The sequence below is a fragment of the Hypanus sabinus genome, chromosome 7 (genome assembly GCF_030144855.1).
Source record: "Hypanus sabinus isolate sHypSab1 chromosome 7, sHypSab1.hap1, whole genome shotgun sequence".
NCBI classification, from domain to species: Eukaryota; Metazoa; Chordata; class Chondrichthyes; order Myliobatiformes; family Dasyatidae; genus Hypanus; species Hypanus sabinus.
Genome location: NC_082712.1, coordinates 154,478,742 through 154,503,854, shown reverse-complemented (window position 1 = coordinate 154,503,854; position 25,113 = coordinate 154,478,742). Strand labels below are relative to the sequence as shown.

Below are 25,113 nucleotides of genomic sequence, written 5' to 3'. Positions count from 1 at the left end.
AGTGTAAAATTACCTGCTTGCTACTACTTGTAGATTATGTACTATACAAGTGCACAGAGATACCATTAGTGGCAAGAACAGGTAGGCAGATTACTATCTAAATGTAGTCAAGTTAGGAGAAGGGGAAGTACAACGAGATCTAGGTGTTCTTGTACATCAGTCAATGAAAGCAAGCATGCAGGTACAGCAGGCAGTGAAGAAAGCTAATGGCATGCTGGTTTTTATAACAAGAAGAATTGAGTATAGGAGTAAAGAGGTCCTTCTGCAGCTGTACAGGGCCCTGGTGAGACCCCACCTGGAGTATTGTGTGCAGTTTTGGTCTCCAAATTTGAAGAAGGACATTCTTGCTATTGAGGGAATGCAGCGTAGGTTCACAAGGTTAATTCCGGAATGGCGGGACTGTCATATGTTGAAAGATTGGAGCGACTAGGCTTGTATACACTGGAATTTAGAAAGATGAGAGGGGATCTGATTGAAACATAAAAGATTATTAAGGGATTGGATGCACTGGAGGCAGGAAGCATGTTCCCGCTGATGGGAGAGACCAGAACTAGAGGCCACAGTTTAAGAATAAGGGGTAGGCCATTTAGAACAGGGATGTGGAAAAACTTTTTCACCCAGAGAGTGGTGGATATGTGGAATGCTCTGCCCCAGAAGGCAGTGGAGGCCAAGTCCCTGGATGCATTCAAGAGAGAGTTAGATAGAGCTCTTATAGATAGCGGGGTCAAGGGATATGGGGAGAGGGCAGGAATGGGGTACTGATTGTGTATGATCAGCCATGATCATAGTGAATGGTAGTGCTGGCTAGAAGGGCCGAATGGCCTACTCCTGCACCTACTGTCTATTGTCTATTGTTAATTTATGCATTTTAAAAATAATTTTCACATTGTCATGAATTTATCATTGATGTTGTACACTTGAAGATTAGAAACTCCCACTGAAAAAGGGTCCAAATGTTCTTTTCTCTGTATATCACGCATCATTAATAGGTGGCTTAACACAGATTCACAGATATCATTAAGATGCTAAGACAAAATCAGAAGTAAAGTTTATTGTGAAATTTATTTGACTGCAGTACATTGCAATACATAATAAAAACTATAAATTACGTAGTGCAAAAAGAGCAAAAAAAGAAAAGAAAAAGTGATGTGGGTTACATGGTTATTGTCCATTTAGAAATTTAATGGCAGAAGGTAGCTGATAGCTGTTCCTAAAATATTGAGTGCGTGCCTTTAGGCTCCTGTACTTCCTCCTTGATGGCAACAATGAGAAGAGGGCATGTCCTGGGTGATGGGGGTCCTTAATGATGGACACAGCCTTTCAATGTAGCTTAGATTTATTTTCCTTTTTTTTGTTTTTAAACTAGTTTATCAAATACATGTAATCTGACGGTTCTAATGAGTTTGTTCACAAATGATACTCTATGGTCAGCTGTGAAACAAAATCCTCTTTACCTAACAAAGTACAAATCTTACTGAATGATGAGTTCAAAGGGTTCTGTAGCCTCTGGGGCAGCTCCTGTTATCTATCTGCCCCGACAGTCAACAACAAATGTACAAACTCTCACAAGCTTTTAAAAACAATAAACACACTTAAAAATTTTAGAATACCAAGTTTGTAATTTACTCATAATTAACACAACTGAACTATAAGTTAAAAATAAATCTGAAATATTTTTAATATTTAATCAGAAAGAACTACAATCCACATACATAAAAAAGAACTTACAGCTAGAGAATGTGGAAGGCGTTAAAACTTAGAACACTATTAAAACACAGATCCCAGCATTCTCCATATGGCATTGTAAAACTAGTTCATAAATACCATAAGCTTACATAAATTTAACATTTCCCCCATTTGACTGCAAAACAGAGCTTGTAGAAGAATCTGAATCACCGCCAGCAGCTTAAGAGTCTTTGATCATTATTGCATCTATAAAATCTGGGGCATTATATATCATTACTCAGGACTGCATCTGTAAGGATTTAAATAATAAAACCCTACATTCTCATATGACCTTTTACAATCGCAGGATGATTCCAATTTTTCTACGGGCATTAAGTTTTTTTTAATATACACACGGATTACATACAAAAACAATACAGTAGAAATCCATAGAACATTAGCTGAGTAACATGTTGACAGTTGATCACTTGAAAGAAGTGGAGTATTTTTGTGATTTTGTTTTACTCGTTATGTAATCATAGTCGTAAGAATGGATACAGGCCCTTCGGCCCAAAAAGTGTATACCGACCACACATTTAATTCAAATTTGGCCCATATGCCGCCAAGCCCCACCTCTCTATATAGCTTCAAAAATTGTACTATAAACATGCCCAAGTCACGTTATTCCACCGTACCTATTATATGTGATTTATTCAGGCACAAATTAAAAGCACCATTTCAAAAATGTTGCGAGTTTACAGTTCCTACAGCATATTTATATTCTAGAAAATTACAATTCCCGCTTTCACCGCCCCAAATGACTACCTCTTCGTCCCGCGTGATCTACAAGGGCAGGAGGAGTCACTCAGCCGGACGCAGTACGCGTTGTCCGGCGTCAGTCAGCGAGCATTGCGACCCGGCGAAAGCGATGGAGTTTTCAGCGCCTATCCAAATTAGGAATAGAATGCTCGTCACTCGGGGGAAAAAATCTAATCTTCTTCATTAACTGACACGAGTTTTTTTTTAAATGGCAAAAAATACGTTAGCGGGGCTGCAGCAACCTAACATTGCATCGATTATTTATGGAAACCACTTTAATTGGGGGGTGGCTGGTTCCGTCGCACCAACTCCGATCGCATTTCAATCAGAAATGTAGCGGGGCTGACACCTTGCAGCAAAACTGGAGCAGTCGATGTGCCAAACATGCTTTGCAGCTTCAAGTTAGTTGTAATCGCGCCTCTTAAAGACTGCAGTGGGTTCAGTCTTACATAAGAATTTTACAGCTCGTTCGGCCTGCTGGTGTCTGCTTACACCTGAAGTACTCAGTAACATTAAACAAGCAAAGCTACCAGGAGTGAGACCGCTTAGTGACAGAACTCCCCGCTACTGAAAGCTGCAATACGAAGTACAAACACGTGATTTAAAGAGGAGCAGTTGAAGTTGTCGAGTGCGTTGCGCAGACCCGAAGGGAAACAGAAGTACATGCTTCATTTCTAATACTGTAATATCTATTCCCACCGAGTGGAAAGCGCAAATCCGTCTAATACGATATAACTGACTGCTTTAGAGGAAAACAAATTCTTATCTGATTACAAGCATGGAACCCAAACCTGTGACGCTGGTCAAAATCTATTCCACCAATTGTGACAGGCTGACCTAACGGAGAGGTCTGATACTCAAGCAAGCATTTTGTCCAAAAAAAAACATTGTAAGATACCAAGTGTTCACTAATTTTATTAATCACGAGGCGTTACAATCTTGCTTTGTTGCATGTTTCACAAAATACAAACATATAAATTACCGATTTGAGTAATAAAAGCATTACATAAATGAAATTTGGCAAGAGCCGAGCTATTAAATCGCTAACGCTTGGAACATCTGTAGTGCAATCCAACAAGGTATAGAAAGGAATTTTACTGAAAAATTGCATCTTGCATTTTAATAATTCTCAAAGCAGAATAGAAAAACAACAGTTAAACTGCAGTTGAGCTGCGTTTATATCCTCATCACAACTTCACTGGTGTCCAATAAAGGAATGGGCCGTTCCCTTTCCAACACTGCGTTCTTCGTGACTTGGGCAGAAGCAAGATTCCGCGAACAGCCTTTATCAACCACCACCAAACATCCAAGCACAGAGCAACATCTCTCATCAGTATTTATTCCTGGTTTGTGCCCATCGATGCGTAAAGGTTTCTCCTTTGAAAATAGATTTTTTTTTACAAAATACAGCTTTTTAAAACTTCATTATGAAGCACAGTACTTTTAAGGGGCGGTTCGGTGCCCCGGCGATCAGTGGGCGGAATCCGAGTCGCTCGAGTCCAAGCTGTACCTCAGCTTTGAGTTGCTTAAAGTTGCCTTCTGGGCACGGGAGTTCTGAGCGCTCCTCCGGAGACACTCAAGCGACTGCAGGAACGACTTCTTGGCTTTCTCCTCCTCCAGAGCCGAGACCTCTTCCTCCTCCACCTCCTGGATTTCATCGAAGGTGACCGGCTGCGTCTTGAACCTGGCTTCCCGGGGTCGCCTCTGCTTCAGCTTGGATTTCTGCAGCTGGCGCCGCAGCGACTGCGGGAATTCCTCCGTTATCCCGGCGTAGCTTGGCATCACCGCCTGGTAACTGGTGCTGATTCCGGCCACTTCGCCCTGCTTGCCCGCTGCCATCCGCACCGCCTTCACCCTCGGCGAGTTGCCGCAACTTTGACTCAGTGGGCACTGGAGACACCATTTATACAGACTTCGACCCACGTGTGCGCAGACTCTGATGACAACAGTTGCCTTTTAAAGCGATCCTGTCGTTCCCGTACACCGTGTTGTTTTTTTTTTGGCTGACGTACTGGAAGTGAAATGATTTTATTAATCCATTGCCTGCTTATTTCCGGATGCACCTTTTCCCAGTCTTTCCCGCTTTCCCTGGAATGGGATTGTGATACTGAATAGAGCTGCAGAAAGCGGCTTATGAAAGATAGCCTGCTTGCAAGAGTGGCGCACAAGCTTCATTAAATGTATTAAAGGTGTTGCTAGACAGTAAGGGGGCTGTAATAGTAACCATTGTAAGAGCCATGCTGAAGACGATCAAGTTGGAGGCATCTTCCAGAATGCGTTGTTCTGTTCACGTTTCGACTTCCCGGAGTTTTACTGGGAGGGGATTTCGTGGATGGTTTGACCAGAAGTAGTAGGTAGTGATTTGGAGCAACCCGGGTAAAGGGACTTATTGTTTATCGCATACAGGCCGTCCCCAGGTTACAAATGCCTGATTTATGGAGACCTCCCCCCCTCCATACAAACGAGTTCCCATAATATAATTAAATTCAAAAGTCCAACGTAGGTATACAGGCTCCTCCCAACAAACTAGTTTCCTCTTTCGTTTATCAGCAATTGTTCTTCATCGTTTTGAGTGCTTTTGATGCCATTCATTACAATCATGTGGAGATATGGTTACCTATCCGAATGAGCTTCGTGTACTCTCCGACAGAGTGCGCGGGTGGATGTCTGTACCAACAGAACCATTGGTTACCTGACGACGTCCACCGACAAGTTCAAAGAGTGTCTGTCTTAGAATGACAGTTTTTTTGACCAATAATTAAAAATATATTCGGTTGTTCTAAAAAATCTAATGCATTTCAGAATCAGGATCAGAATCGCGTTTAGTATCACTGGCATACGGCGTGAGATTTGCTGTTTTGCGGTAGCAGGGCATTGCAGTATATAATAAAAGCTATAAATTATAGTAAAATATAGAGAGTTAAATAAGTAGCGCAAAAAGGGAGAAAACAATCGTACGGTTGTGGCAATGAGTTCGATGTCCAGTCGGAAATCTGACGGCAGAGGGGAAGAAATCATTCCTGAATCGTTGAGTGTGCTCCTGTACCTCCTTCCTGATGGCAGCAATGAGAAGAGGGCATGCCCTGGGTGAAGGGGGACTGATCCTCTCCTTTAGACAGAAAAGCTGATCGTTGACTTCAGGAAGGGGAAGGAGGGTGAACATGCTCAGATTGACATTGGAAGGATGGGCGGTGGGGAGAGCGCCTGGCTTTAACTTACTGGCGTTAGCACATTGTATGACCTATTCTAGCACTTAGGTACAATAATAGGGAAGAGTTTCCTGGAGAGATTAAGGAGGTTCGACTTGCCATCAAACACTCTCACAAACTTCTACAGTTGAAAGTATCCCGACCGGTTGCATCACGGTCTGGGATGGCACTTCAAATGCGCAGGAACGCAGGGAGCCACTCAGAGTCGTGGATCTACTTCACTCATCACATGAGGCGCTCTTCAAGAAGGTAACATCCATCATCAGAGATCCCCACCATCCAAGCCGAGCCATCATCTTGAAGCTACCACCGTGCATGGCATATATAAGCCTGAAGTCCACCAACAGGTCCAAGAGCAGTTGCTTCCCTTCAAACATTCAGTACTTGAATCACCGGACAAACCCCTAATCACTGCAGTTGAGCAACACCAGGACCACGCTGCACTGAAATGAACTTTTCGAAAATGGATTTTTGTTGTAAATTGCGTTTTCCTGTGGAAAACGTGAAAAAATTATGTCACATTTATGTTTATCTTACGAATGCTACTTATATGCTGTGACGTGCCTGTAATGCTGCAAGAAAGCTTTTCATTCCATCATACATGTACTTGTGCAAACGACAATAAATTCGACTTTGATTTTGCAACTGCATTGGCTTTACATATTCTTACGAAATTACCAGGTCAATGAATTCTGAGTGCTCACTTTTAATTCCCTAACGATTTAGTCAGCAATGTCTGGGGCAAAAGAGGGTAAATGTTTCATAGAACATAGAACATAGTTTCTGTGTACTTTACCCTTTTACCCTGTAAATTAGCAAGCTGGTCTTGTTTCTTCAGCATTTTGTGTCTGTAAGCTGGTCGTGAAATTCATTCTCATATTTGACAAATGCCATACAGTTATGAACAAAGGGAATTTCTTCTGGGAGTTCACACATCTCTGTTATGCCTAGCTGCAGATTTCTTCCAATATGATTCATATTTTTAAAGGGGATCCCCTGTCCCTATAGACAATTCAACAAATAGGTAGTTGTTGCCTGACCTGCTGAGTTCCACCAGCTTTTTGTGTGTGTTGATTTAGACAATTCATTAGTTTTTTTTAAGTCTCTAGCTGGAGAATCATCCAGATGTAAATGGAAGTCTACACTCCACTCCTATCAGAGACGACCATATTTTAGATGATACCAAGACACAACCCTCCGCACCATCTTCTAAAAGTGGTGCCACAAGAAAGTGGCATTCTTAACATCTAGGACATACTCAATACTTCCATCGGGAAGTAGGTGCAGGAACCTGAAGATGCATACACAACATTTTAGGAGCAGCTTCATCATCTCTGCCATCAGATTCTTGATTGGTCCATGAATCCATGAACTCACTATCTGTCTTTTGAACTAATTATTTATTTTTTGTAACTGAAAGTAGTTTTTATGTCTCTCACTGGACAGCTGCCACAAAACAACAAATTTCATGACATATGTCAGTGATACTAGGCTGATTTTGGTCCTAATGGGGCAAATGCCAAAGCTCAGGGCTCTTGCTTATCAGGATATTTTTGACAGTGCATTGTACTTATGGTTAAAGGAGGAGCAAGAGAAATGGCAGAATAGCAGATGCGAGATAGCAGCACAGCAATATGACATTAGTCAATTAACTATTTTAATTATAACTTCAGCTTTGCCATTCTGGGTTGTATCTTGGTCATCACGTTTCCTGTGAATTTCTACTTTGTTTTCAAAGCATACGGGTATGGCAATCTGAAGTAGCAATTTTTATAAAGCTAGTCATCCATTCATTTCACCATCTGGCTCTTCAGAATCTTTATGCTTTGGGTCTGCGCATCACCAGGTGATGGTTTCAGTTTCCTTCTGCATTTGGCCTTAGGTGCGATCATTGTGATGGTGCTATCATTCTAGACAAAGAATGATCTTCTCATCTTTCGGACTGCAGTAATCGTCACTTCTTAGTACTTTGCTCACCAAATCGATTTTCTTTCATAGCTTTAGTATCATTGTTTGCTCCTTTTAACACATCCATGTTTATTGCACTGGCTTCTTCCCACCATTATTTATTGTCACACATCAAATTGATTTTCTGGAAGGTATGATGGTGGCACAGCTTAAGAAACATGAATCCATGTAATAGCTTAAGTAAAGAAAGGACCAAACCAACTCACAAACTACCCATAAACTCACTCCTGCTTGGAAGAGTTTGCAGTTCCTTCACAAGTATCAAGAGTCAAATCAGAATCCACCAAATCAGAGTGAAAGCAAGTCATCCCCAATTCTAAAGGAAGAAGAAACACCTGCTTTTACAAACCAGTGCTCTTTGCTCTTCACTGCAGACTTTTGGCTCCTGTAGTAACTTAGAGGAGTGCAGAAAGCAGCAGAATAAGCTGAGATGAAGGGAATGTCATAATATTAAGCAGCTTTAGGAAAACATATACAATTAGTGAGTATTTTAAATATAATAGCCAATTCATCCTTACTTTAATCCCCTGTACTTGTATCATGAATTGGCTAATTAATTCAACATCAGTTATTTGCTTAGGAAATATTAGCTAGGATAGGTTACTTTTTCTCTGAATTATATAATAACCATCATTTTATATTTGACATTGTTTATGTGAGTATGAAAAACGTTCAATCTTTAAACTGGTATTGCTCCAAGGTCTCGCTGACAGTAATCAGATGGCTTCAATAAAACTTACAGCAGCTTAGATCAGACCCTGTTTGTAACTCCCAATGAACACCAAATTTTCTCATATGATCTCCGTTTACAAAGGAGATGTTAAAATCAGCAAGATTATCACACTATCAGTTTCATTATAAAGAACATGCTTTGAAAGGTAGACTTTAGATCATAATAGGGAGATTTCAGACAATAATAGCTCAGACTTACAACAAAAAAGCAAAACATTGGAATAAATACCTATAAAAATCCCCAGGCTATCCATATATGTCTGTATTTTATTTTCATATTATTTTTGGTTATTGATGTTAACAGGGATATTCTTTTGAGGTAGTAATAATTAATTATAAACTAGAGAAAGGAAAATACATCAATTAATTCAGCCCTGTGTCAGTGGAGAGGAATGTGTATTTCATTGGCAGTGGTGTTCTAGATGTGTCAGCTTGGTAAACCTATCTCTTCTCTCACAGAAGTATCACTTTACCAAAGGAAATCACCCTAATTACGGTAATAATGTCAGCTTCTAAAATTAATACTCTTACAAGAAGGCACCCTGGAGGGGTTTTCTTGTTTACTGTCATCACTGACCCAATACCCATAAATAAATGGAACATTAAAACCTGGTCAACAAAAGAGAAATGTAACAACAAAAATACTAGTTTTCTCCCATTCAGGCCAAGATATAAACTAGGGCCTGGCTGATTGTAATCAGATGGCTTCAGTGAGTTTCAGTGGTTTGAAATAGATATATTCTTGATCTAAAATGATTCCTCTAGATTATGCTATGAAGAAACATTTGTTCATATGCCAACCAGTGGAGTGGTGCTGCAGCAACAACCTGGCACTCAACGTCAGTAAGACAAAAGAGCTGATTGTGGACTTCAGGAAGGGTAAGACTAAGGAACATATATCAATCTCCATAGAGGGATCAGGGCGGAGAGAGTGAGCAGCTTCAAGTTCTTGGGTGTCTCTGAGTATCTAACCTGGTCCCAACATATCAATGCAGTTATAAAGAAGGCAAGACAGTGGCTATACTTCATTAGGAGTTTGAAGAGATTTGGCATGTCAACAAATACACTCAAAAATTTCTATAGATGTACGATGGAGAGCATTCTGATAGGCTGCATCACTGTCTGGTATGGGACGGCTGCTACACAGGACTGAAAGAAGCTGCAGAGGGTTGTAAATTTAGTCGGCTGCATCTTGGGTACTAGCCTACAACATACCCTGGACATTTTCAGGGAGCAGTGTCTCAAAAAGGTAGCATGCATTATTAAGGACCTCCACCATCCAGGACATTCCCTTTTCTCACTGTTACCATCAGGTAGGAGGTACAGAAGCCTGAAGGCACGTAATCAGTGATTCAGGAACAGCTTCTTCCCCTCTGCCATCCGATTCCTGTATGGCCATTGAACCCTTGGACACTACCTCACTTTTTTTAATATACAGTATTTCTGTTTTCTGCACGTTTTAAAAAATCTATTCAATATACGTATTACTGTAATTGATTGATTGATGGGATTTATTTATTATTTATTTTATTTTATTTTCTTCTATATTATGTATTGCATTGAACTGCTGCTGCTAAGTTAACAAATTTCATGTTACCTGCTGTGATAATAACCCTGATTCTGATTTGTTGTTTGTCAGTCATTAATAGTGTTTCACAAATTCTAATGTATTTATTTTCCTGTAAATGCCTGCAAGAAAATGAGTCTCAAGATAAGATATACGTACTTCGATAATAAATTTTACTTTGTCTTTGATTTTTGTACTTTGACTTCAAAATACTTGCAACAAATGGATTCCATTACTTACAAACAAAACCTTTTAACAGCACAAGTTCAATAAGAATTTTAAAAGTGAACATATTTTACATATAAGTTCATTTGGATCTTCTTTTTGTAGCATAGCATTTACTGTTCATATTTTTCCAAGCTGTAGAATAAAAAATATATTATCTTTTTTCAGTTATGTTTTTGCCCCACACCTGCTTTTGAAAAGAGCTCCACCTATTGTTCAACAGAAAGAATCCATCTTTTCTGAGGGTATGAATGCTCTGTCCCAATCTTCCAGTATGTCTCTGTTGAACACTCTAAGTCAGGGGTTCCCAACCTGAGGTCCATGGACCCTTGCTTGATGGTATTGATCCACGGCATAAAAAAAGTTGAGAAAATATGATTACAAGCTGTATTTCTCCTTTTCGGCATCTGACACACTTGAAACCACCTGATGCTGCAGCTTAATATATAAGAAATACAACACAGATGGATAAACAAATTAATACAACGGAGAGAAATAGAGCAGAAATAATTGGATGCTGTAATAAAAACAAAGTACTGGGGATACAGCAGGTCAGACAGCATCTGTGAAGAGAGAAACAGAGTTAATGCTTTTTGTGCATAAGGCTGTCAGGCAGAGAAATAATTGCTATTGATGATTGCTTAGATATATGGAACCCAGTAAGGGTATTCATAGCATCATATAGCATGGCACTATGGCTGATTTATTATCCCTCTCAAATTTTTTCTCTTGCCTTCTCCACATCTTTAACAGCTTGACTAAACAACTAAACAACAAACCTATCAAACTCTGCTTTAAATATACTCAATGACTTGGCCTCTACAGCCATCTGTGGCAATGAACATCTCTCTTGCTCAAGAAATTCCTTCTCACCTTTATTCTAAATGGGTATCCTCTGTTCTGAAGCTCTGGTCCTAGACTCATCCACTATAGGAGACATCCTTTCCACATGCACTCTGTCTAGCCCATTCAATATTTGAAAGGCTTCATTACACAACATCCAATCCAGAATTGCCTTTTCCAGGTGGACCCAAGCACAAACTGCTCCAAAAAGCTATCTCATTGGCTTTCTACAAATTCCTTCTCTTGGGATCCAGCAGCAACCTGATTTTCCAAGTCTACCTGCATATTGAAATCCCCAATGGCTATCATAACATTGCCCTTATTACATGCCTTTTCTATCTCCTGTTGTAATTTACATCCTGCATCCTTTTTATTGTTCGGACACTCGTACTGTATAACTTCTATATAGGTTTTTTTGCCTTTTCAGTTTCTTAACTCTACCCACAAAGATTCTACATCTTCTGATCCTATGTCACCTGTTTCTAAGGATTTGTCTTCATTTTTGACCAACGTAGCCACACCAACCCCTCAGCCTACCTGCCTGTTCTTTCAATACAAGGTGTATCCTTGGATGTTAAGCTCTCAACTATGATCTTCTTTGTGATGCCCACAACATCATACCAGCCAGTCTCTAACTGTGCTAGAAGATCATCTGCCTTATTACATATACCTTGTACATTCAAATATAACACTTTCTGTCCTGTATTCGTCACCTTTTTTGAATTTCCCCACACGTTACACTTCAACTAATCCCACTAACTACACATCTGCTTGTTTTTCCTCACAATCTCACTACACACAGCATTACTAACTGCCCCATCTTCAGCACTATCACTCCGGTTCCCATCCCCCTGCCAGATTAGCTTAAACCCTCCCTAACAGCTCTAAGAAACGTGCCGCAAGTATATTGATTTTTCTTGGGCTCAGGTGTAACCCCTCCTTTTTGGTGCAGGTCATACATTCCGCAGCAGAGCTCATGATGATCCAGAAATCTGAAACCCTGTCTCCTGCACCTCTCTGTCAGCCACTCATTTTTCTGCCCTGATTAGCGGGTGGCAATCCAGAGATGACCACCTTGGAGGTCCTGCTCTCCAGCCTCCTCCCTAACTCCTGTATTTACCGTGCAGGACCTCTTACCCCTTTCTACCTGTATTATTGTTGCCAATGTGCACTAAGATCTCTGGCTGCTCACTCTCCCTCTTGAGAATCTCCTGAAGGCATTTTGAGATATCCTGGGCCCGAGCACCTGGGAGGTGACACACCATAATGGCTTCCCTTTCACGGCCACAGAACTTGCTGTCCATCCTGCTCACTATTGAGTCTCCTATCACTATCGCTCTGCTGCTCCTCAGAGCCGGCCACAGTGCTACACAGAGAAGGAGGGATGTGAGAAGTGCTCATGTCAGTGAGATCAGAAAAAGTACATTAATTTTGTTTAACTTATGTATTTAGTGATTAGATCCAAACATTTTGCACTCGTGAATATTTTGAAAATTATTGTATCAGAAATCCAAAATGTAGATTTTCTTAATTACATGCATGGAACAACTTTAACACCTTGAAAATAATGTTTAGTTTTATTCAAAAAAGCATCTTTGTCATATATTTTCTTTTGCTCTGGTCATAATGACATAAACCACTAGTAATAAATAACATTTAGATAACATGTTGGCTTAAAAGTAGGTGGATTGATCGGCTGCTAAACCAGCAATTCCCATATAAAGACATAATTTGTTGCACTGCAGAAAACCGTGATGTTAGGAGCTCTCACGATGCCTTTAATTAAAATAGCTTGATACTTTTAATAAAGCTGAGACTGAGGTGACAATAAGCTGAGAATGAAACAGCACGAGCGTGCTGGAGTCAGGTCGCCACAGCTCAGTGAGCCTTTTAAAGTGCATAGCCAAGCAATGGATGACTGCTTGTTATATCACATGATAACAATTTGATGACAAACGCCAGCTGTTGCAACATCTTTTAATGTGGAAATTGAACAACGATGGAATCGTAAAACAAATATAGTCCTCGATACTCTAGCCCAATTAAAGATAAATGCATTTAAATTCTGCTTTGAATCAGCTAGTCATGAGAGGGAGCATTGTCAAGGTTCACCAGATTGATTCCGTGATGCTGAGTCTGTCATGTGAAAGCACGTTAAGCAGGCTGGCCCTGCATATTTATAAAATGAGATGCAATGTCATTGAAAAGTACATTCTGAATGGACTTTGTAGGTCAATTTCTCTTGATTTCAGTGTCTAAAACCAGGAACCGCAATCTTAGGCTATACAGAGCTATTCAGAATGGAGATGAAAAGTAACTTCTTCACCAAAGGGTAAAGAATCTTTAGAATTCTCTCCCTAAGAGTATAATGTAGACTCAGTCACAGTGTATGTTTTAGAATTATGTACTGTGCTTGCCTCCTGTACCTAATAAAGTGGTTACTGAGTGCATTTCCATGGTCTTATGCTGCTGTAGATTCTATGGTTGTTTGTTGTCATGTATAATCCAACTCTGATATTTGTCTACTCCAGACAGCCATTAAATAGAGAAAGACCACAGGTGTTGATGAAAGAAGACATCAACTACTCACCCCACCCATAGCTCATTCATTTCAACGTTCAATGTGTTGTGCATTCAGAGATGCTCTTCTACACAGCACTGTTGTGATGCACGGTTACTTAAGTTACTGCCACCTTCCTGTCAGCTTGAACCAGTCCGATCATTCTCCTCTGACCATTAACAAGGCATTTTTGACCACAGAACTGCCACTTACTGGATGGTTTTTGTTTTCAACATCATCTCTGCAAACTCGAGACTGTTGTGCATGAAAATCTCAGGAGGTCAGCTGTTGCCGAGATACTGAAACCACTCCGTCTAGCACCAACAATTATTCTATGGTCAAAGTCACTTAGATCACATTTCTCCTCCATTCTGAAGTTTGATCTGAGCAACAACTGAATCTTTTCACCATGTTTGCGAGCTTTTTGCACTGAGTTGCAGCCACCTGATTGGCTGATTAGATATCTGCATTAATAAGTGGTGCTGAAGTAAAAGAGCAACCATGGCTTTATTGAACAGCAGGACAGGTAACAGGAATAAAAGGTGGATATTTAATGCTTCGGTTTCTTTTTTTTTTAAGTTCAGGCAATGCATAAAGCTCCTTACATAATAAATCCTTTGGAAAGTGTGCATTTGAAATGTTTAATATCAAACAAATTCTGCCAGGGCTCCCTAGTGTGCAGGAAATCTGTTCACTAGTTGACTACCTGAGTTAACACACTACTTCATTTCTCATTGGCTAAATTTAGCCAGTTTTATTCTTCAAGTTAGGAACATCATCAGAAAAATAATTAAATATTAAAACAAACCCCTGCACACCACTACATGGATGGGAAGACAGCCGCAGTAACATTCTAATTTCAACTGTAGTTTGAAGTACTGCAGTAAGAAGTTAAAGCCAGAAATGAAAATGCTTTTACTTATTTATAACATAGAGATTAAGCAGCACAACCACCTTTTAAAAAGCAACCCACCATAAAAACTATTTACAATTAATTTCTCACTATCTTTCAGTGTACATTGAGCTTGAGAATATGAGCTAGATAAATCAATGGGAAATATATAACAATTGACCAAGTATTGCTTTGTTTCAATTTCATGGCCAGCACAGCTGTGTAGTGGTTTGCGTACCGCAATTACAGCACCAATGACCCAGGATCAATTTCTCTCCTTGTGTAAGGAATTTGTACGTTCTCCCCGTGACAGTGTGGGGTTTCTCCAGTGCTCTGGTTTCCTCTCATATTCCGAAGATGTACGGGCTGGTAGGTTAATTGGTCAGGGGTAACATTGTGTGGTGTGGGCTTTTTGGGCCAGAAGTGCCTATTACTGTGCTGTATCTAACTAAATTTAAAAAGCTAACTCAAACTGTTAGTCTCATCATCCTTTCAAATTCTAAAATTAAAATATTTCAGTACCAATTTTTTTTTACTTAAGAAAATGAAAAATAGTAGGAATAAAACAAACTAGCCCCTTACGTGGACACTGTCATTCATTAGACCATGGCTAATCTTTTATTTCAATGCTCCCTTTCTGCACTAATTGTACATCACTTGATTTGCTTAACATTTAAAAATATCTCTGAATATTCCCAGTGACTGAGCCTCCAGTCCTCAGCACTACATCTCCACCAGGAAATTTCTTCCTCTCTGGACTAAATGGCTGACCATTTATTTTGAGAATAGGACACTGGTTCTAGATCCCCAATGTCAAGAATCATCACTCCACATACACTCCATCAAGTCCCTAAAGATATTTTTTATGTTTGAATGAGATCACCTTCCATTCTCAATCGACATGGGTGCACCTCACAGCTCTACACTCTCTATACTCCTAACTGCACAGCTAGGCACAGCTCAAATGCTGTCTAAAATTCATCAATGACAAAACTATTTTCGGCAGATTCTTAAATGGTGATGATGAGGCATGCAGGAGTGAGACAGATTGCTTGGTTGAGTGGGGTAATTCAGCAACCTTACACTTAACATCAGTACAACCAAGGAATTGATTATGGTCTTCAGAAAGGGAAAGTCAGTAGAACACACACCCATCTTCATTGAGGGGAAAGAACGAGCAACTTCTAGCTCTTGGGTATCAATATCTCTGAAGAGCTATCCTGGGCCCTACATATTGATGCAATTTCATTTGGAGTTTGAGGAGATTTGGTATGTCATCAAATACTCCTGGTGAAGTTGTACAGATGTATTGTGGAGAGCATTCTGATGGTTGCATCTCTGCCTGGTATGGAGGTCAATGCACAGGACTGGAAAAAGTTGCCGAGGGTTGACTCTCAGATAAGAACTAATCTTGTTATTCTTATCAACACGTACAAACAAGCTGGTGGAACTCAGCAGGTCGGACAGCATCCGTTGAAACGAGCAGTCAACGTTTCAGGCTGAGACCCTTCGTCAGGACTCGGCCCGAAACGTTGACTGCTCATTTCAACGGATGCTGTCTGACCTGCTGAGTTCATCCAGCTTGTTTGTATTTGTTGATTTGACCACAGCATCTGCAGTGTACTTTGTGTTTACTACTTGTTATTCTTAATAGTCTGGGGAAATGGTTCTGAAGAAGAAACCACTTAAGCTCTAATTAATTATTCTTATTTGCATTTCACCCACAGAAGCCTAACAGCTGCTGCTAGAGGACACCAAGAAGTGTGCTTGCAAAAGAAGGAAATTCCCTATGTTTAAGTGCAGATAATTAAATGGCACAACCTATTAAGTGAAAATATCATTTCCTAAAATGATCACATTTAAGCTAATGTAAAATCCAAACATTTGCTTCAGTTTTCACTCCTAATTAAACCTTGGAAAAGTGAAAGTTTATGGTCATACTTATTCATTGATTGGATTGCTTAAATCCCTTTCATGTATAAAATTTGGTCTTCATTAAATAACTTTTTTCTAATTTTATAATTCATAAGAAGTCAAATTCAACACAAAATAGTCAAGTTTTAACGGTGTGCAATATTAGGAAAATGGACACTGTGTAGAGTAATTGCTTACTCTGCTTCATACTACATTGCTGCCTTTATCTTGTCCCCCCACATGCTAAACATCAGCAATTAAAGTTCAACACCTTTATCTTAGCACATGGTTAAATCACTAAATAAATATTATGTTATTTTGACTTTTAACTTGCTTTAGTCCCTGAACAAATGTTAATGTTTCTATTTCCTCAAAGAAAGCAAATTTCTGAAAAGGTGAGTCTCAACGGCACCTCATCTCTTCTGTGATTCTGCAGTTAGCTGCAGGTCACAATGCTGCAACTGGGGAGAGCTTACCACGTCGACCTTTCCAGTAGGAGGGACATCCGCATTCATACCAGGAACCAAGTGTAGCCGGTGGAGTTAAAATGTCAGCCTCTAAAATTAAGTTTAAAGTTGTTGGGGATGATCCAGCTAACTTAATCAATCATATGGAGCTACTTATAGTTGTAACATTTCCCCTGTTATATGTTACTAGGACGTTGTAGTCGGCAGTTTGCTAGTTTCTAACATATACTGTCACAGATTCTAGATTGAACACTTCAAAATTTAGTTTTTACAAATTAATATTATGCTTATGACCTCAGGTGCCTTCTGGGTGGAGTTTGCACATTTTGTCAGTGACTGTGTGAGTGTCTTCTGCACGCTCACTTCCTAAAGACGTGCTGGTAGGTTCACTAGTAAATTAGCCCATGGTGTGGGCCATAGAAAACAAGAATCAAAGGGGTGATAATGAACATATAGGAAAGAAGTAATTCTAGGGGAAATGGACTAGTGAGATTGCTCTCCTGGAATTCAATGATTCAATTGCCCAAATGGTCTTCTTCCACATCACAGTTACTATAAGAACTCATTGAAACATGAAAAATATCAGATTTAAAAGGAAACCTCCAGTTTTCAGGTTAATAGTGCACCATATGTAAGCAATAAGAAAAGATAAGATCTTGGGAGCAGTGTTGGCATTCACAGGATTATCATTGTCCATATCTTCCTTTGTAAATAGTACACAATTTAATGCAGCAAATGCATTGCACAAAGTTGCAATGCTGCATTACTCACATAGAATAGCCCCCTCCCCCCTCCCCTGTTGAATGGGACTTTAAACCAAGGTTCAATTTGTCTGTTTGGGTGACTATAAAAGATCCCTGCATCAAAAAGGTACCTCAAAAAGGAGAGCTGTACATTTTGTCTTGATACCTTGGGAACCATTTATCATTCATTCAGCATCCCCAAATTACAGTAACTGGATAGTTGTATTTTTTTTTGCACTATGTAATGTACTAATTCAAAGGCTCTGGTGTGACAGGTGGCTTGTAAACTTTTTATTTATTTATAAAGAGCTGCAGGTTTCAAACATGCCAAGCAGCCTGTTGCCAAATTGCCAGGGATTGTTGATAATGTGTCACTCCACTGAAGCAATGTTTTAATTGTTCCTACTGAGAACTTAAACCTGCCAAAAAGGAACTTTGCCTTTTCCTGTTGCAAAAAAAAACTCTTATCAGAATAATTGCACTAAAATCCAGCGTTGATAATATTTCTATAGAAAGCATGGAACCACTACTTGATGTCATAAAAATACATCCTAATTTGACAGATAAATTGTTAAAGCTGAGTTATACGCATATATTTACCAAACAAAAAGTGATTCAAGAATGTTTTAAAGGGAAATATTTATAACATCAATAGTTTTAAGATGGAAACATTTACCTGCATCCTCTTCACCGTTTCACAGCACTGCATTTAAAAAGGCAGTTGTAAGGTACCAACATTTTCAGTTTGAAACCAACTGTAATGATAACGCTGAGAGATACCAGCTTGGACTCTCCTAATTTCCATTTCTCATTCCAAGAGGAAATTAGCCTGAGCTCGACGCTCTTCCACTGTGACTTTAGTTGATAACCAATTACAAAGGTTAAGCAGCACCCACAGAATGCAGAAAAAAAAATGTAGGAAAGGTTAAGGGCTGGAGAAAAGGGAATCTGACAGACGAAGAGAGTGAACCATAGGAGAAAGGGAAGGAGGAAGCAACCCGGGGAAGTAATAGGCAAATAAGAAGAAGTAAAAGGTCAGAGGGGGCTGTAGAAGCAGGTGGGAGTGGTAATCTGTTTACCGGAAAGAGAAATCAATATTCATGCCATTAGAGTGAAGATGTAATATAAGGTGTTGCTCCTCCACCTTGAAGGTGGCCTCATCTTGGCACAAGAGGATGACATGAACTCACATCAGAATGGGAATGAATTAAAATACCTGGCCACTGGGAAGTCCCACTTGTGGTGGATGGTGTGGAGGTGCTTTAAAATATCAAATGCTGTCACCATGAAACATTTCATGTTAGAAGAACATTTCATGTTCATAGTTGGCAAACCTTTTATTTCAAAGGGTTATAGAATATTAAAACAAGGAGTTAATGCTGAGCCTTTATAAGACACTAGTCAGGAGTATTGTCAATAGTTTTGGCCCCCGTATCTCAAAATATCCTTTGGAGTCCAGAAGAGGTTCATGAGGTTGATTCTGGGAATGAAGGGGTTGGCATATTAGAAGCACTTGCAGCTTTGGGCCTGTACTCACTGGAATTTAGAAGAATGCGGGCGATCTCATTGAAACCTGCCAAACGTTGAAAGGACTAGATAGGGTGGAAGTGGAGAGGACGTTTCCTTTGGCGGGGTATCGAGAACTAAAGGGCACAGCCTTAAAATTGAGGGGCAACCTTTTAGAACAGAGGCGAGGATTTTTTTTTAGCCAGAGATTACTGTATCTGTGGAATGCTCTGCCACAGGCTGCAGTGGAGTCCATGTCTGTGGGTATATTTAAGGTGGAAGTTGATCATTTACTCATCGGTCAGGGCATCAAAGGAGGCAGGTGTATGGGGTTGAGTGGGATCCGGGTTCAGCCATGATGGAATGGCAGAGCAGACTCAATGGGCTGAATGGCTATTTCTGCTCCTATGTCTTATGGTCTTATTGCAAAGAATATTCAAAAGGGAAACTAATAGATTTTCTAGGGAAAATTGCAGGCTGAAGGAGATAGCCAAGAATACAACCATACTGTAGCATTTGCCAAGATATCCTGAAGATCTTTCTGAAGTGGCAACCTCTACCACCAAAGAACAAATGATCACGGGAATGCTATTGCAAGTAAGCTCTTTTTCAAATCAAACGTTATACAGACCTGGAAATATATTACCATTGCATCATCAGCACAGAGTCCAGACCCTGGAATCTGCTACCCAGTTGCAAGGGGTGGAAGTATATTGACCAAGGTGACTCGCAGTTCATAAGATCAATTTGCCACCATTTTATCAAGGGCAATCGAAATGAAATCATTACTGATGGCATTGCCCACAACACCCACAATCAGGAGAAAGTGAACTAGATTAATAAACTTTGGGTCTGGAGAGACTGCAAGGTCAAAATGCCAAACAACCTCTTTCCTTGTTGAAACAACTTTGCATTCCGTAACTCTATGATAGCCCATCCAGAGATCAAGAAAACTAGGGATGCACACAATACTTAAGCAACAAAACATGTTGAATGGTCATTGGTATGAGTACACAGCAAGTCAATCTTTCTGCAAGGCTAATCCGTAGAGAAACCCGAAACATCAAAGTTGACCATGCATGCCCACTTTTATTAACATTATCTTACTACCCTAATATTCAAATAATCTCTTAATAACAAATATAAGAACCATGTTTCTTTTAGATTGTTAAATAGCATAAAAAAACAAATATAGCTTAAAATGATTGTCCTGCAATGATGTGCACTTCTGTGCAAAGCTAATTTATGTTCACTGAAGCAAACTGTAATAAGAAGTAAAATCACACCTTTGATTAAGAATCAATTTATTTAGTGTGTACCTATTTATGTTTCATGATGTCATTAATTCCATCGGTTTCAAAGTGCATTATGTTTAAATGGTAATTATTTCTGGACATTTCATATCATACAGAATTAAATGTGCTTTCGAACATGCTTTTAAACTTTTACTGCATAATGTTATCAGCAACTATTTTACAAAAAAACACAATCAACTTTTTCATTGTTTAATCTCACCAAAATCCTTCCTCTTATACTTCAGTTCAATTTTTAATTATTCAATGGTGAAACTTAACCTTGGCTTTCAAACATCTAAACCTTCAATAAATATTTTCAGGTTCCAAGCTTTCCATGACACATTTCCGTTCAAGAAACTTTTTCCAGATTTGTATACAATCACAATTTGACATTGTGTTTTTCCCAAAAAAACTCAAAATTGACTTAATAACATACTTTAGAAATAAATTTTCGCCACCAATGAAATTACGGATTTATACTTCATTTTTACTAAACTTGCAACAGTGAAACTTCCCAGACATGCTTCTTTATAATACAAGTCCAGTGCCTCAGAATTGTAAACACTCACTGACAAATTCTTAAACACATTTGTATGAAAATTATTAATGTAGTTCCCAAAGTTCCTGCTTTCAAACAAAAACTATCAAAGTTCAATTGAAGACTTCTGCTCTTTCAGTTATTTTTGTACAGCTCCGCATCAAATGCATTTTCACGTCTAACATTATCTTCAGTTTAATCATGCCTCAGGATAAACTGTTCTAAATGTCAGATTTATTCGTGGATTTCTATCATGGTATTCTTTTGGAACTCGATGCTGAAAACAATAGAAAAATGCATTCAAAGATTAATAGTGCAGGTGTCAAGATTCTTTGTTTTCTACATCCTGTTCTAATAGTGACCTCATTCACTCTTTCGAGGTACTATTCAGTACTCCTGAGGTATTCTCTTTTCTGTGATTTCACTCTCCATCTCAAATCATCATGTCCTTCAATGATTTCTTCTTCCTTCATCTTCTCTCATTAAGTTCTACTTATCAGTAAGTCACTTAGGTTTGCCCTCTCATTCACTTTGTCAAAGCAAAATTTCTGTGGCTCTCCCTCAATCTACATTAACAACCTTATTTCTTATATACCCCTCCCCTCCATATTAATAACCCCACGTTTTCTACATCTAGCTTTCGGAGAAAATACTTTTCCTTTTGCTCTTTTCCCATCCCAAGTTATTTATTATTGCTCCAAAATATCTTGGAACTCAAAAATATCTAGACTTTTGTCACTTGATTCTGAAAAACAACTTGCATTTTATAAGGGTTGTCAATTAAACCCACAATACCTTTGCAGTTCTGATGTGCTTTTCACTTTCACACTCCCTTCAAAGCCTGCCTTCTTCCACTGCAGATATCATAGAATCATACAGCATAGAGCTATACAGTACAGATACAGGTCTAACAATTCCATGCCAACCACGGTGCCTACCCAGCTTCCTGCACTCCAATATCCTTCTCCAAGCTTAACCCTTGCACGCACCTTTCAAAGTACTTCTTAAATTTTACTGTTGTACCTGCCTCAAACACTTTGGCAGTTAGTTTTGTATACTCACTACCCTCTCTGTGAAAAAGTTGCCGCTCAAGTCCCTTTTCAATCTTTTCCTTCTCACCCTAAATCTATGTCCATTAGATTTGGATTACTGAATCCCTTTCCTTCTCATCCTAAATCATGCATTATTTAAAAATTTGTTTAATTCTAGATTTTTCCTAAGGAAAACACTAATACATCCACCTCATCTAGCTCGGTAAAGAATGAGATCAGCATGGACTTGTTGGGCTGAAAGACCTGTGTCTTTGCTGTATTTTTCTATATCATGTCTAGCCAAAAGAAATCTCAAATCCCTTCAGTTCTTTACTCCCCTCCTAGTATATTATAGTAATATTTTTGGTTATTAACTGAATGAAAGCATCTGGATCAGCACAGGAAAGTGGCAACAAATTTAAAAAACCATTCATGATTTCACTAGATGGCACAGCAGGAATGAGAAGCCATCTTCTACGGCTCTTTCTTGAACTGTTATTTTGTATCCCTCTAATTCTGGCCTTGTTTGTTGCTTATTAGCTAGTTCCAAGGTAGGAATTTCGCTAAACTCTTGTTTCTCACTCTTACTTCAACACCCTGCTTAAGTTCTACTTTTTCTGACAAGCTTTTCATGAACAGCCCTGATGCAGGGTCTCGACTTGAACCATTGACTATGTGTTTGCCTCCACAGATGCTGCTTGAACCATTAAGTTCTCAGCAGTTTGTCTTTTGCTCCAGATCCCAACATCAACAGTCTGTTATGTTACTATCCTTATCTCTTTGGGTTGAATCAGATTTTGCCTAATTATGCTTCTCCACAGCGTACTGGAACATTTCTCTGTGTTATAGAAGTTTTATAATTTTTTTTCTGACATGCAATTAAAAATTAATTGTGATTAATATAACAATTTAATGTGCTTAATTTTGGCTTTGAACACAACAGTGTTCTACCCTACAGACTGAGGGTGTAGATTTATGAAGCAGCTGATTTGCTGAGGCCCTAGGGGTAAATGACAGCCAGCTTGCACTTGGCTTCAGGATCTGTGATGCACACTATCGACAGATGCTGCTGCACCACACATTGCCGTCTCCCTGGCAATGCCACACATGTGCAGAAAGCTCAGTCTCGAGTTTTATTTAAGGATGCAGGCAGTTTCAAGGTATTCTCAGAGTAGCAAATGCAGCTGATTGTGCTAAAATATTAACCTAAATAAAATTAGTGCATTAATCATAATGTTTAACTGCGATTAACTGGCAGACCTGATATAAAACAAGTTATTGCTATGAAGATGATTAATTGGAGTTAAGAGATCTCACATTACTTTGTGTGTGCCTGGAATACATAGGGTAGCTGTTAGAGATAGCAATCTAGGGATTTGATCCAATCCACCATTACAGTCAATATATTGGGCTAAGAACTGAGAACATTGGCAAAGTTGTGAGAGGAGAACATTTTTTTGGACACTGGCGTTGTTCAAAACAATAATATTAATGAAAAAGCAGTTCAGAAGAGATTAAGTCAACTGAGAATACATTGCTGCTATAATAATCAAAAATGTTTTAAAAAGGCTTAGTGCCACATACAAGGTAATTAACTTGCATTAAATCACACTAAATTATTTTGTTGTTGGAAAACAGAATTTGTTACCAAGTGTGAGTAAAGTTACATTGAATAATGATCGAAAAATTGTGGATGGCACACTTCAGGTGCTGGTCACCCTCCACAGCTCAAAGGTGTGCATAGGGGAAGGGAGCTGGATGTCTGCCACAAAGATATAAAAGTACAGTCCAGTAGATGAGGAGATCCCTGAAGAATTGTTCTGCTGTACAGCAAGGAGAAAGATCAAGGCACAGAGAGTTATAGGGTATTCCATAGTTAGGGAAGCAGAGGTAATTATTTACGAAACTGAAGCTCTTTCAGTCTCTTCTATCTACTCTGCTATTCAATAAGATCACAGTTGACCTGTTACCAAAGAACGTATAGTTGCACTAACCATTTCATCCCGATTCCCTCAAGATCCAAAAGCCTAAAGGAATGCGTCTTTGTGATCAGAGATACAACTGCCAGGTGTCTGAACTAAAGCCATCAACACTGGCATTCTGACACTATTCTACAGCATTTTTTCTACATTAGCATTCTGAAGTACAGAGTTAACAGCGAAAGTTGTGGTCCAAATGGATGCTCCAACATTGAGTAAGGGATGAAATCCTGCAGTTAGTTCTAAAGAGTTACTAGATTTTACGCAGGGCCTTAAAGATAGCAATCTCTATCACTCAGTGGTATCTGCCAGCGTATAGATATAGAAGGCATATGATAGTATTGCGAAAAGTATTACTGGAGGAATGGCTTTAGATTCCTGGTACATTAAATATACTGTAATTTTGGGGAGCTGAGACTTATGCAGACCAGGTATGCTCCACTTCAATGGAGGTGGGACTAATGCTGCTGTGTCCAGGTGGGTACATTTATTCAGTGGGAAAAGACAGGCAGGCACCTAGAAATAGCATTGAGATGGAAAACAAAAGACGCACTGAGAGAGATGGGCAGCATTCAGGAAAGAAGCAGTACTATCTTACTTCAGAGCAGAACAGGAGACAGTTCAAGACCTATGAACTGAGTTACCAAAATTGGAGAACTGCAGGTGCAATTCATCATGCGGGACTATGGTGTTGTTGAGACTTGGCTAAAAAAGGCACAGTTGGATACTAAATAATCTTGCATACATAGAACAGTACAGCCATTTGGCTCATGATGTGCTGATCTTGATGCCAATTTATAATAAATTCCTCCGTCTATCATCAAAACAGCATATTTAAATGTCTATCTAAAAGCCTCAAACACTATCAGACTCTAGAGTGGAGTATGTTAGTCTGTTGGAACAGTTTGAGATTAAGGAGGTGGTAGTGCTGGGTCTTCTGATGGTCTACATTCCAGAATTTTGAAAGAAGCAAGTGAGAAGATTGCTCAACGGAGTGACGGGTTTATTGATTCTAGACACCTACCACACTGTGTTAAAAAAACCTGCCCCCCCCCCCCCACGTTGCCTTTAAATACCCCGCTCTAATCTTAAAAGTATGTCCTCTGGTATTTGACATTTCTACCCTGGGGAAAAAAGATCCTGTCAACCCTATCTATGCC

General features: G+C 39.4%; 2 protein-coding genes across 3 annotated transcripts in view; both read right to left on the bottom strand.

The window, feature by feature from the left end:
• Positions 1 to 1,023: 1,023 nt before the first annotated feature.
• Positions 1,024 to 4,405, bottom strand: c7h11orf96 (chromosome 7 C11orf96 homolog). The gene has a single exon (XM_059975977.1). The coding sequence runs from the start codon at positions 4,321 to 4,323 to the stop codon at positions 3,955 to 3,957; it is 369 nt and encodes a 122-aa protein (XP_059831960.1). The 5' UTR covers positions 4,324 to 4,405; the 3' UTR covers positions 1,024 to 3,954.
• Positions 4,406 to 20,397: 15,992 nt separating this feature from the next.
• Positions 20,398 to 25,113, bottom strand: part of alkbh3 (alkB homolog 3, alpha-ketoglutarate dependent dioxygenase) — a 75,027-nt gene continuing 70,311 nt past the window's right edge. For both annotated transcript variants that reach the window (XM_059975975.1, XM_059975976.1), the window contains exon 10: positions 20,398 to 21,220. In XM_059975975.1, the coding sequence (XP_059831958.1) occupies positions 21,143 to 21,220 (78 nt within the window). In that variant the 3' untranslated portion in view covers positions 20,398 to 21,142. The remainder of the gene's footprint in view (positions 21,221 to 25,113) is intronic.

Bases quoted from the DNA above. Each gene is read 5' to 3' on its own strand.
- c7h11orf96 (XM_059975977.1), bottom strand. From the start codon at position 4,323: ATGGCAGCGGGCAAGCAGGGCGAAGTGGCCGGAATCAGCACCAGTTAC.